At 41.2% G+C, this 13,677-nt stretch overlaps 1 protein-coding gene across 8 annotated transcripts in view; it reads left to right on the forward strand.

The window, feature by feature from the left end:
- The window catches only part of PPP2R5C (protein phosphatase 2 regulatory subunit B'gamma), a 97,616-nt gene that overhangs the window by 30,964 nt on the left and 52,975 nt on the right, over nt 1–13,677 (forward strand). For 3 of the 8 annotated variants that reach the window (XM_020793566.3, XM_020793568.3, XM_078383788.1), the window contains exon 1: nt 12,475–13,001. The exons of 4 other annotated variants lie outside the window; for them this stretch is intronic. In XM_020793566.3, coding sequence (XP_020649225.1) covers nt 12,908–13,001 — 94 coding nt within the window. In that variant the 5' untranslated portion in view covers nt 12,475–12,907. Of the gene's footprint in view, nt 1–12,474; nt 13,002–13,677 lie in introns of those variants that run through there. One more of the 8 variants, XM_078383789.1, reaches the window with a different exon arrangement.

The raw sequence follows: 13,677 nt of genomic DNA on the forward strand, positions 1-13,677 counted from the left end.
CTCAAAAAGCACTGGACAGCTTCTACTCCCGATATTTCGTGGTCCCCAAGAAGGATGGAGGCCTGCAACCGATCTTGGATCTCAGGTGTCTCAACACTTACCTTTGTCACAGGTGATTCCGCATGGTCACATTGGAATCTATTGTGCCACTTCTTGCGCCTAGCGATTGGTTCATTGTGATAGACTTGCAGGATGCTTACTTCCACATTACCATCCATAAGCTTCATTGCAAATCTCTCAGATTTATTTTCATGGAATCAATGTACCAATTCCGCCCCTCCCATTCAGCCTTGCCACCACCCCAAGGACTTTTACAAAGTGATTAGCTCCAGTAGCAGCCTACCTTCGTCTCAACAACATCATGGAATCTCCATACATTGCCGACTGGTTGATCATTGCTGGCTCTTATACAAAGTCACAAGAGGACACGGCTTTCACACTGCAAACACTGGCAGATCTAGGCCTTAAAGTCAACATGTCAAAGTCCCATCTCATACCGTCACAGACCATTGACTATATAGGCACAGTCCTGGACTCCAGCAGAGCCAGAATCTTCCTCACGGATGAAAGGATCCACAAATTATATCGTCCTTTGCAACCCAACGCCAGAGTGACAGCACATCACACCCAACATCTCCTGAGTCTGATGGCTTCCACCACATCTGTTCTTCCTCCACGTCTGCGACTGAAGATGCACTCCCTGCAGGCGTGGTACCTCTCCCAGTTCAATCCTCTGCTTGACAACCCTGCAAAGTGTCTACACGTCACCCCAGAGTTGGCGCATCAACTAATATGGTGGGCATTTGCACCTCATCTGCTGATTGGTCGACCTTTCAAGCCCCTCCAATTGACTGTGCAAGTTACAACTGATGCCAGTACGATAGGATGGGGTGCACACTGTGGTGTTCACAAGATCCATGCCAAACTCGGAGAGACTGCTACATATCAATCATGTGGAAATGTTAGCAGTTATCAAAGCCTTCCAAGCGTTCCTTCCATTACTGATCAGTCATGGAGTACAAGTGGTTACAGACAACATGACCACTTTGTGCTACATAAACAAGCAGGGAGGCACTCATTCTTTGTCCCTTCTATACCTGTCGATCCACCTTTGGGAGTGGTGCTATGACCATCACATATTTCCAATCGCTATCCATGTGGTGACAGAGGACAACAATGTGGCCGATTATCTGAGCCGTCTGACCTCTCAGATGCACAAATGGACCCTCAACGTCTTGGTATTCAAACACATCTATGACAGATGGGGCACACCGACCATCAACGTTTTCGCCACGCAGCTCAACACGAAGTGTGAACAGTTTTGCTCCAGAGCAGGCAGAGGCAGGGGATCCTTGGGAGATGCCTTTATGGTACAATGGGACTCAATTCTCTTATATCTCTTTCCACCTATCACACTCATCCAGCGGACAATAATCAGAATTCACCAACTAAAGGCCGATGCCATCTTAGTGACACCATGGTGGCCTCAACAACCATGGTTCACCACCCTCAAGGCCATTGCAACCGATTACTTGAGATTGCCTCCCCAGCCATCTCTCCTGACTCAGAACAGAGGCAATATATGTCACCCTGATGTTGAGTGTCTCCATCTCACAGTGTGGAGGATTCCCCCACTATAAGGGAGGTGCTCGAGAAAGCTAGGAAACCACCAACCAAGTTGTTATACTCTCACAAATGGTCCGCCTTTACAAAATTTGCTGAATTCAGGGGTTTCATTATGGTTCCTATTTCTCTGAAGACCCTTCTTACACCATTTGTTTGATTTGGGTTTGGCACATTTCACACTCAAAGTTTACATTTGAGCTATCATCTCATATCAACCTGTAGATTCGTATGCTTCTCATTTGTTTTCTCACCCGATTGTAAAGAAATTTCTCCGAGCTCTCAGAAATATTCGTCCTCCTGTGTGACCTCCAACTCCTCAATGGTCTCTTCAGACTGTTCTGAAGGTGCTCACATGTTCCCCATTTTAACCTATGGCTACAACTTCTTTGTAATTATTATCCTTAAAGACTGTTCTTGGTAGCCATCATGTCCGCACGAAGGGCAAGTGAATTGGCTGCACTACAGGCTGATGAGCCTTATATACAGTTTTACCCAGAGAAAGTTGTTCTCTATCCTTTTTTAAAAAAATTATTTTTAACAAAGGGTGATAAAAAGGAAAAGGGGGATTGAGGTTAAGGGGGAAAAGGAGAAACAATGACATATTAACATCTATTCTATACATATTGCCATGTCAAAATTCCAAATTGCTCTTTCTACTATTTTCTGCCTTCCAAATTCCAAAGTTCTCATTTCAATGTATGCTCTTTATATGATGTCTGTTGACTCAATCCATTTATAGAATAAGTCCCATCTTTCAGTTGCCTTTTGTAAAGGACAGTCCTTCATCACTTCTGATAAAATGTCCATTTCCGCTGTTTCCCATATCTTCTCTATAAGATCTTCTTGTTTCGCTACCATTGGATTTTCCAATTTTTGGCATATAGAATTTGGGCTGTAGCGACTATGTATATAACTATATACTCCTTTGTCTTATCTATGTTATCAGGTATCATACTCAATAAAAATAGTTCTGGGGTTAATGGCACCTTACAGAGCAATATTTGTTGCAACACAGCATGTACTCTACATCAGTGGTTCTTAACCTTGGGTTACTCCGATGTTTTTGGACTGCAACTCCCAGAAGCCTTCACCACCAGCTGTGCTCACTGGGGTTTCTGGGAGTTGCAGTTCAAAAACACCTGAGTAACCCAAGGTTAAGAACCACTGCTCTACATGACCACCACGTATGATAATAGCTTCCCACATGTGCTTCATATTTCTAACACACATTTGATACATCTGTATACATCTTCGACAATTTTTCTGGAGTCATATGCCACCTCTAAAACATCTTGTATATATTCTCCTTAAAATTAACCGATCTAGCTGCCTAGATAAATAAATAAATAAATAAATTTATATTATTTTGCCATATTTTCAACCACTGATCAATATTATGCCCTATGTTTTGTGCCCAGTTAATCATACATTCTTTAACCATTTCATCTTGCATTTTGATTTCTAACAGATAGTTATACATTTTCTTAACTATTGTATCTTTTGAACCTAGTAAAAGCTTTGTTCTGAATAGAAACCTTCTATTTTATCTTTTATATAGAGTTGTTCTCTATCCTGATGCTTCATTCCTACCTAAGGTTATTTTGGTATTTCATGTTAATCAGCCCTTGATTCTCCCAACATTAATTCCCAACATTCGTCAGATGTTGAGCGCATGCTCCACTCCAATGTTCATTGGGCTCTAGCCTTTTATGTTTCAAGAACTAAGGGCTTCCGTAAATCTCCCAGACTCTTTGTCTGCTTTCATGGGCCTCGGAAAGGTCATCCAGCTTCTTCCCAATCAATTTCCAGAGGGTTGGTTTCTGCTATTGCTTTAGCCTATGACCTGGTTGGCAAGACTCCACCAGAGGTGCTCAAAGTGCATTCCACTAGAGCTATGGCTACTTCCACCGCATGGCTGTATGGCATTGAACTCTGTGACATCTGCTGGTCAGCTGCCTGGTCTACACCACTGACCTTTGCTACCCGCTATAGAATGGATGTCAGAGCAAAGAAAGAAGCAAGTTTCGGAAGGGCTGTGCTGACTTCGGTTCTACTGTGACGGCCCTCCTTCCAGTAAGTGAGCTTGCCAGTCACCCATTCATGTGCATTCACAGAGACTATGAAGAAGAAAGAGAGGTTACTTACCTGTAACCGTTGTTCTTCAAGTGGTACTCTGTGTATCCACACGTCCCGCCCAACCTCCCCGCTATCCGTCATGACTACTTTTGGCATTTAAATTTTTCAGAGCCATTACAGCGGCGGATATTTGGAACTGAAGTACCAGCGGGGGGAGCATGCGCGATACAGGGAGACGTTTCACTTATTATTTTAGCTCTAAAATATTCCAAAGAGTCCTGCGCAGGCACAGTTTAACCCATTTGTGTGGACTCGAAGAACAATGGTTACAGGTAAATAATCTCTATTTTGCAAATTGAGAAAATGTTTGAGCATCCTTCTTATAAATCTGGTTTTTTATAGTAAGGAGGCACTTAAAAGTCCTCCATTCTACTGGGAATCTTAATTCATCTCCCCTTTTGAGACATCAGCAGGCCTTTCTATGATGTATGTTGTATTTTTTACATTCATTATGTCTAGAATTTTTTTAAAGGGGGGAGGCCAAAGTTCTGCATGAACTCTTCCAGAATTATAGCACACTTACAATTTTTTTGTGTTAGTTTTTATAAAGGTGTTTTTGTTTATGCTGGCAAAGTTAAATAGATGAAATAATTTCCTCCATTAATAAAAAGAAGAATGTATAGTAAAATCTTATATGGATATTTTTTTTTGTTCTCTCAATTCAGCAAATAAGACCAACATACAGATTTAATCTTGGGCTTAATATGAAATTCATTAAAGAAAACTTAAGTTATAACATTTAATCACAATTTCTAATCAGCATTGAGCTTTTGGATTATGAATTTATATCATTTGCCGTTGTCAGTGTTTATGTTGCTACGGATGCTGGAGAACTTGGTTTTGATAATGTTATGTAAGTTTACCTTTGTATCGTGTTAATAAGCAGTAGTCATCAAGTAGATTTTATATGTTGGATTTGTTGGAGATTTCAATAAGTAACTATACCATGAACTCAAGTCACCCTAATTTTATATAGTATAGTAGTGCCTCGACTTACGACCATAATGCGTTCCAGAAGATGGACGTAACTCGAAATGGTTGTAAATCGAAGCACCATTTCCCATAGGAATACATTGAGATGCAATTAATCCGTTCCGGCCAAAGGAAAAAAAATCACCCAAAAAATCACTGCAAGACTCACAGGAAATGTGATTAATCTCTTCCAGCTTGGGGGGGGGGGAGAAAACCAATCAAGCATGCAAGACCCATTGCAAATGCACAGAAAACAAACGGAGCAGATCAGAAATGCACAGAGAACAAAGGGGGCAGGTCGGAAATGCAAAGAAGACACAGGAAAAAGCAAGGGAAGCATGCAGGACCCATCGGAAATGGGGGAAAAACCGAAACAAACACCCCAAGACCCATCGGAAATGGGGGGAGCCAAAAAACAAACAAACTCCCCAAGACCCATGGGAAATGGGGAAAACCCCCCAAAAAGCAACAATCCCCTGTAAGCAGGTTTGGAATTAACCTGAGCTGTTCATTTTCTGGCAATACAAGGGACAACTCGGAGTTATTAATAAAAGAACCTTTATTAACATAACTTGTAGTTTCATCTTTATTTAACTCTATAGAACTATGTAACGATAACTGGAGGTGAACATTCCCAGAACCACATGAGAGACTTTTTGTTATAGGTGTCTTTTAATATGTTTTTGCTGCCTTCTCCTGTTCAGTTGGTAACCTCAGGCACCCGCTGCGAACTGCAAACAGAGTCCCACAACAAGGGTGGCGGGCCCATTCTCCCTCTACTGACTTTTCTTTCTCCATGGCTGGATCTAGATGGTGTACCATCCGTTCCGGACCCCTGCCCTTGGGATAAACCAGGACTCTTCAGGGCTCAAACCTGGTATTATCGGTCTTGCTTTCTCCTTGACTAACTTCTCTTTGTCTTCCTCATCAATCTTGGTTGCAGCTCTTTTCCTTGGTACAGAAAATACTTGGACACATTTATCAAGTCTCACGTTTTCGTTAAACACTTACTTTCTCGGTCTCTTTAGTTTCACCCCATTCTTCGGTGGTTAGAAATACATCGATTCTCTCCCTCACGGTTCCTAACTCCCCTCTCTCAGCCATTTCTAACCGAACTAACTGTCCATCCTCGCGGCTTCCACTGTCCCGCGCCAACCCTATCTCTTCTGTGCGAACCTCTTCTCTCCAGCGCACGATTCTGCCTCTTGTTCTGCCTCTCGCTGTATCCCTTGTCCTTTTCCTATTTCCCATTCTGCCTTTAGATGTTTGAGGCGACGGGTCACTCTGACTCTTCCTCACACACCCCCAAGACCCATCAGAAATGAGGGGGGGACCAAAAAACAACCCTCCCAAGATCCATCACAGCACAGAAACATAACCCCCCAGCCCAAAACCATGCTGCAAAAACACCCAGAACAGTTTTTAAAAAGTAGAAATCAGCACCTTGCCTTACCAGACAGCCCGAAGCCTCTCTGCAAACATACACACGCTCACTCAGAAGTAGAAGTGAGGCAGTCCCAAGCCTCCTCTGATGCGCGCACACTAACTGCTGGGGCGAAAGAGCTACAAAGAAGCAGTCTGGTTGCCACCTACAGTTAGCAATTTGAATTTTCCGCCCTTTTTCCCTGGCTTTTTCTGTTCATAAGTGGAAGCTCCGATCGCAAATAGAAGCAAAATTTTGTGGCCAGAGCTGGTCGTAACTCAAAATGGTTGTAAGTAGGGACGTTCGTAAGTCAAGGCACCACTGTACTAATTAAATTCCCTAATTTGTGGATTATTTTATGTTTGAAATTCTAAAAAATATTTGAAGAATTTTATACTGCCTTTTGTTTTTCAAAATATAGTCTTACCATTCTTGTTTCCTATAAGATATACTTTCTTACAACTAAAGTAGAATTTGCCCTTTCCAGTTCTTTCCCATACCTTTCTTAGATATGTTATGTGCTTGATTTTCTTTGCTGCCAGAACTTTCACAGTATATGGTGTATTGGACCAAAAAAGGAGAGGGAGAGGGTGAATTCTTCCCTCTTTTCCTCCATCACAGTTCCTTAGTCCTACTGTGGTGAAGACTGCATTTCAACAGTAGGTGTGGCCAGAGTTTTGACACCTGTCACCCTATCCATCCATTCATAACCTGTTTCCCCGAAAATAAGACCTAACCCTCAAATAAACCCCAGTATGACTTTCCAGGATGCTCATAATATAAGCCCTACCCCCCCCCCAAATAAGCCTCAGTTAAGTGAGGTCCGGCCCTCCACCATTGTGTTGCAACCAGAAGAAGACATGAATAAACGTGTTGTATATGAAAAAAATAAAACATCCCCTGAAAATAAGCCCTAATGCATTTTTGGAGCAAAATAAGACCTTGTCTTATTCTTGGGGAAACACAGTACTTACACAAGTATATATATAATTAATCATCTATTCATTCTCTCTCTTTCTGTGCAATTTGCTTTAGTATCTGTGGAAGATTTTTTTTTCCTAAGTACAAACAGCAGGCGCTGGGTGAAAACCACATATAGATTGGGAATCAGATATTCTTCATGTAGAGATAACATGTATTAGAAATATTATAGATTAGAACAATAGCACTACAAACTAACCTTGATTTAAAAGTATGCTTCACATCAATTCAAAGATTACACAATTACTGTATTTTTCCGTGTAAAAGATACTTTTTCCTAAAATCATTGGAGGAAAAATTGAGGGTCATCTTTTACACTGAAGTAAGCTGAGGAGCAAACCACGTGGTAGCAAAACTGCCTACCCTGTGCTCATCAGCGGGGTCTGGAGGCACCTCTGTGCCGCGACCCATCCCCTCCATTTCTGCTTATGCTGCTCCTTCACAGATCTGAAGCAGCAGGCGCTGTTCCTCCTTGCCTGCAAGTGGATCCAGAGTGGGGTGTGCATGTACACTGCAGGGCTTAAGAAATGAAGGGGTAAAGCAGCGATGAAAGGGCTTCAGGATCACAGCCCTTTGATCCTACAGCCCTTTCATTGCTTCTTTACCCCTCCATTCGGGGCTTGGAAAATAGAGGGGTAAAGAAGCGATGAAAGGGCTGCAGGATCACAGCCCTCTGATCCTGCAGCCCTTTCAATGCTGCTTTAGCTTTACCACTCCACTTTCTAAGATCACTGTTTTTCCCCTCCACTTCCACAGCCCTTTGATCCTGCTTTTGCTGGGTTTTGGAAGTGGAGGGGGAAAGCAGCGATCAAATTTTCTTACTTGAGGTTGGGAAAGATGTTGGCGTGGGTCCAACTCCAAAGGCGGATGTGGCATTTGCCTCTCCAGAAGCTTGGAGTCAGATTTGGATAATGAAGAGCACTCTGTTAGGGAAAACAAATCTTGGAGCCCAAGATAACAAGTTACACAGAGTCTCTTATCTTAGCTTCAAATCCACCCCTTTATAAGCAGAACAAAGACATGGACAAATGAGGAAAAACATGGAGACAGTTCTGATAAGACTTAAAGCATAATATATTAGACTTGATATATTAGCATTGGTCAGATATATATACATGTCATTATATACATAGACTTGTGCGTAGATCTCTCAGAGCAACATAGCATTCACAGAATTAAAGTAATGACCACCAGACTCACAACTGAGTGGCAAAGTGCTGTTCTCACTCTCTTGCTTAAATAGTGAGAGCAACCTATCACTGCAGACATAGCAGCTGAACGTAGTTAACAAGCTAACAAGCGTTACCTAAGCTTGTTCCAGCTGCATGCCATCAGTAATCCACTGCCTTGACTTCACAGGCATGACTTTGCATTCTCATTACAGTATAAAATTTAACCCCTTATTCACTTAAAGGAACAAGTGAGGCAAGTATTGGGACAAATTATAGTCTCAGGTCTTAACTCAAGACATGCTCAAGATATATCAGATAAATATTTTTGTGCTATTGATCTTTTGTCTATAATACTATATGCATCAGAATGATCCTTTGAAGAATAAGACGTCATTCTGAAACATGTATTTGAGCTGAGGTTTAAAGTGGAAAAAAGATGGACATTTCCATGTGTTCACATTCAAATTGAAAAAGTATTTTCTGTAGCGTTATGACTTTGAAGAAAATGTAAAAATTGAAAATATGCCTCACTTGGTTTATTGTCCAGAGTGTCAACACAGATTTCATTCTGGAAGTCTCTCCCAGCTTTGTATATCATTATCTGTGAAATAAGTGTTAGGCTTGTTTGTTCCTCTCACCTTTTCCGCATACGGTATAAGTCAGCTTTGGCTTTTCATACCTGGCTTGCATTACTTATCAGTTACATTTATATCACATGTTTCATCTGGTGAATTCAGAGAAGCATGGGTGGCTCTAAGTCTTCCTATTCTATACTTTCAAAACCTGTGAGCCAGGGCAGGCTGAAAGAGAGTGTCTGACCCAAAGTCTCCCAGTGAGTGTTATGGCTCAGTGGGGGCTTCTAAATCCCAGCATTTTGCCACACAGTGAAAAGTGAGCAAGAAGCTGTACAGGTTTTCCTCTATATCCAGAGAAGCCCCAGACATTGTGTCCTGAAAGCATGCTATCTACTATGTCCTCAGTTACACATTTATATCTTAGTAGAGATGGGGTTTGCCGTAAATGGCTTTGCTATTTGCTAAACGTACATTCTTATGATTAAAAGTAGTAGATTTTGTGTGCTTTTTTTCAACCATTTTCCTGAATATAGACTGACATAAGTTTGTTCACAAGCTGCACAGTAGTAACCCTGTTAATTGTTCAATTTTGGTGTTTACTATATAAATATTTTCCCTTCACCAGGGAAGTAAACCCATCAGTGTTGTTACTTTTATAAGATCTAAAGTCCACATGAGAATTAAATCATTTCTTCACTATGAATACATATTGTGTGAGTCCTACATGTGAAGGAAAATATTCCTTGAAAAACAGGCAAAACATACAGGAAAAGAAGAATCTTGTTGAATCAGTTTAGAGACACATGTTTGATATATAACAGTGATTCGCAGCCTTGGGTCCCTGGATGTTCTTGGACTACAACTCCGAAATCTTGGCCAGCACAGCTGGTGGTAAAGGCTTCTGGGAATTTTAGTCCAGGAACATCTGGGAATTCAAGGTTGGGAGCCACTGTTGTATAACAACATGTCCCAATGATGGCCAGTCAGATGCTTCTGGGAAGCCCAAAAGTAGGACATTAATGTATCACCGTACTATCATTAATTTTTCTCCAAAATTGGTATTGAGACAGGCAAACTACATCTATATTGGAATAAAGTTATAAAGAACACTTCCTTCTCATCTGCCTAGGCTGTCTCTACTTTATGAAGCGCGTCAGTGAGGAATTTCCTACCCCCACAAAATTCTTCACCATCAAGCAGAACAAGATAGGAAGTGCTACTTTTTCTCATCAAGGCCTCTTCTGCAAACTGTGTTCCTCTCCTTCAAAAAGTACCCCATTTCCCACACATAACAGAGGACAGAACAATAACTAGTTGTTGAAAAATGCAAGAACACTCTCTTGAGCGCTTCTAGTCCTTTTTTGTTGTTCAGTCATTAAGATGTGTCTGACTTTTTGTGACCCCATGGACCAGAGCATGCCAGGCCCTCCTGTCTTCCACGGCCTCCCAGAGTTACGTCAGATTCATGTTGGTAGCTTCAATGACACTGTCCAACACTCTCGTACTCTGTCATCCCCTTCTCTTCTTGCCTTCACACTTTCCCAACATCAGGGTCTTTTCCAGGGAGTCTTCTCTTCTCATGAGATGGCCAAAGTATTGGAGCCTCAGCTTCAGGATCTGTCCTTCCAGGGAGCACCCAGGATTGATTTCCTTCAGAGTGGATAGGTTTGTTCTCCTTGCAGTCCAGGGACTCTCGAGAGTCTCCTCCAGCACCACAATTAAAAAGCATCAATTCTTCAGCAGTCAGCCTTCTTTATGCTCCAGCTGTCACTTCCATACATAACTACTGTACTGGAAAAACGATAGATTTGACTATGCGGACCTTTGTTGGCAAGGTGATGTCTCTGCTTTTTAAGATCCTTTCTTGGTTTGTCATCGCTTTCCTCCCAAGAAGCAGTTGTCTTTTAATTTCATGGCTGCTGTCACCATCTGCAATGATCATGGAGCCCAAGAAAGTCAAATCTGTCACTGCCTCCATATTTTCGCCTTCGATTTGCCAGGAGGTGATGGGACCAGTGGCCATGATCTTAGTTTTTTTTTAATGTTGAACTTCAGACCATTTTGGCGTTCTCCTCTTTCACCCTCATTAAGAGGTTCTTTAATTCCTCCTCACTTTCTGCCATCAGTCCTGCCTTTCACATGATGTATTTTGCATATAAGTTAAATAAGCTGTCATACTCCTTTCTCAATTTTGAATCAAGCAGTTGTTCCATATCCAGTTCTAACTGTTGCTTCCTGACCCACATAGAGATTTCTCAGGAGATAGATAAGGTGGTCAGGCACTCCCATTTCTTTAAGGACTTGCCATAGTTTGCTTTTGCGTAGTCAAAGGCTTTTGCGTAGTCAATGAAGCAGATGTTTTTCTGGAACTCTGGCTTTCTCCATAATCCAGCACATGTTAACACTTTGGTCTCCAGTTCCTCATCCCCTTCGAAATCCAGCTTGTACTTCTGGGAGTTTTCTGTCTACATACTGCTGAAGCCTACCTTGTAGGATTTTGAACATAACCTTGCTAGCGTGTGAAATGAGTACAATTGTACGGTTGTTGGGGCATTCTTTGGCACTACCTTTCTTTGGGATGGTTTTTGTTGTCGCCCCCTTACATTGTTACGAGCCTCCATCCATAGTTCTTTAGGCACTCTGTCCACCAAATCTAGTTCCTTCAATCTGTTCTTCACTTCTACTGTGTATTCATAAAGGATTGGGTTTAGATTATACCTGACTAGCCCAGTGGTTTTTCCTACTTCAGTTTAAGCTTGAATTTTGCTATAAGAAGTTGATGATCAGAGCCACAATCAGCTCTAGGTCTTGTTTTTGCTGACTGTCTTCTAGTCCTTAAAAGTCCATAAAACAAAGCAGTAACCATCCTTTTATTCAAGTTATTATTTCTGTAAAAATGTTATTTTACGCACTTGTGATTAATTTGTAAATGCCATTTTTTCTTGCCAAGAGTGCAACAAAGTACCTTACCCTCTTGTGGGCAAGAAGAATGATTGTGTAGTTCCTTCTCCTTGCATTCATGAATGAGGCAAGCGAAGATTAACATCCCTATTCTGAAGAATAAAATTGTTATGTTCATAATAGACGCATCCATCCTATATTTTATGTGAATCTTATCTTGAGGTAGTATAAAAACGCTGCTGAATCTCAAGCAGTATGGTGATAGGAAGAAACTATGTAATTTTAAAAGATAATGTCCGTCTCCCCCCATGCGGTTTTAGAAGGGGAATGGGGTTCTGTAATGAAGGAAATACTGGTAATATCTCAAGATAGTCCCAGTGGGGAGGGGAATAAATTGTTTGTAGCTTTTGTTAAGATTTTTTGTTTATATTTTTAATGTAAAAAATGAAAGATGCCTTCTGTTTTCAGATTTTTGCAGATGTGTACATGTACAACTCTGTGTGTGTGTGTGTGTGTGTTTGTGTGTGTGTTTAGAAAACTTAAGAGATGGTCATTTATTTTAAGGACAAAATAAATGATAGCACGTGTACCTGAGGTTTCCTTGACATCAATATTTTAAGGAAAACAGTATTTCTTTTAAATATGACTTAAATAGAAAATGACACAGTGAATCCTTGCTGCTGAGCTCATTGATATACTGTACTCTGAAAATTCCTGCGCTCTCTAAAAATCTTAGTGCCCTTTGATTAAATGAATGCAGGAATGTCCACTATCTTGTTGTCATGATTTCTTTCTTTGCTGTGTAGACTTAGTGTTTGTATTTTCAAACAGTGATCTGGACACTCATTTACTGATGTTGAATAGAGGTACAAGAGAACTGACAAATGCACAAGCTTAATGCACGGTGACAGCAACACAGAAAGCTCTTTTCATTTGTGGCTTTTTAGAGTCATTTTAAGTTGGCACAGTTAGCCAATCAGCTTTCTCCTCTCTGCTGACATCACTAACTAGCCAGTTCCCTCCAGCTGCAGAGAGCTTCGGTTTCTTTCTTTTTTTTTAAACTAAAATGGAGGCTGGTTTCTTGCCTTAAGGAGTACACTGCTTTTCCTGCTAAAGTCTAGATGTTGACATGTACTAAAACTGGCAGCAGGATGGTGGTGGACGCAGCCAGTTCAAATGGGCCGTTTCAGCCCGTGGCCCTCCTACATATTCGAGGTGAGTTGTTTGTGTTTGAATGAATTGTAAACCTCTGTGGCTAGCTGATAAAAGGCTATTGTGATTCTCGGATGTAGAAAGCAGGAAGTCCTTTGTAGCAGAATCCATTTTTGTTCTGCTGCAGATTTATTAAAGTTGTAAAATGTAGGCGGCAGAGTTGCGTTAAATGTTATAGGCTTTAAGAATTGAATGGGCTGCTTGCATCGGTAAACTGGTTTTGCTGCTTTCTTCCATAGTTTTCCCCTCCCCCTCTTTCAGGCTGTGCTGATGTCAAAGGATGTGAAGTCACTACCCCAGAAAGGTGTTTGTGCAGGGTGGAGGGAAGAGGGGCAGGGCACTTAAGTTACATTGCAGTTGTTTTAGAGAATGCAGTTCTTTGCAAAGCTAAAAAGCAATAATATGCAGGGAAAAGGCTTTTTGTATGTGCATTAGGGCTCCTTTACAGTTTTAGTTCATATAGCAACAGAGAACAAAAGTGATTGGAGGGTGTCTTAACATTATCAAAGATACCTGCCTACTGTATATTCAGAAAGCATCCAAAGGAATGTGCTTTTTAGAAGATTTGACATTGACATTTTGAATTTTCTATAGTTTGATACTGCTTTCTGTCATGATTGTGAAATGTATCACTATGCACTGCCATTTGAAATCTTAGAAAGCTGTAGAATGTGTTAAG

Source organism: Pogona vitticeps, chromosome 1 (assembly GCF_051106095.1).
Source record: "Pogona vitticeps strain Pit_001003342236 chromosome 1, PviZW2.1, whole genome shotgun sequence".
Taxonomy (NCBI): Eukaryota; Metazoa; Chordata; class Lepidosauria; order Squamata; family Agamidae; genus Pogona; species Pogona vitticeps.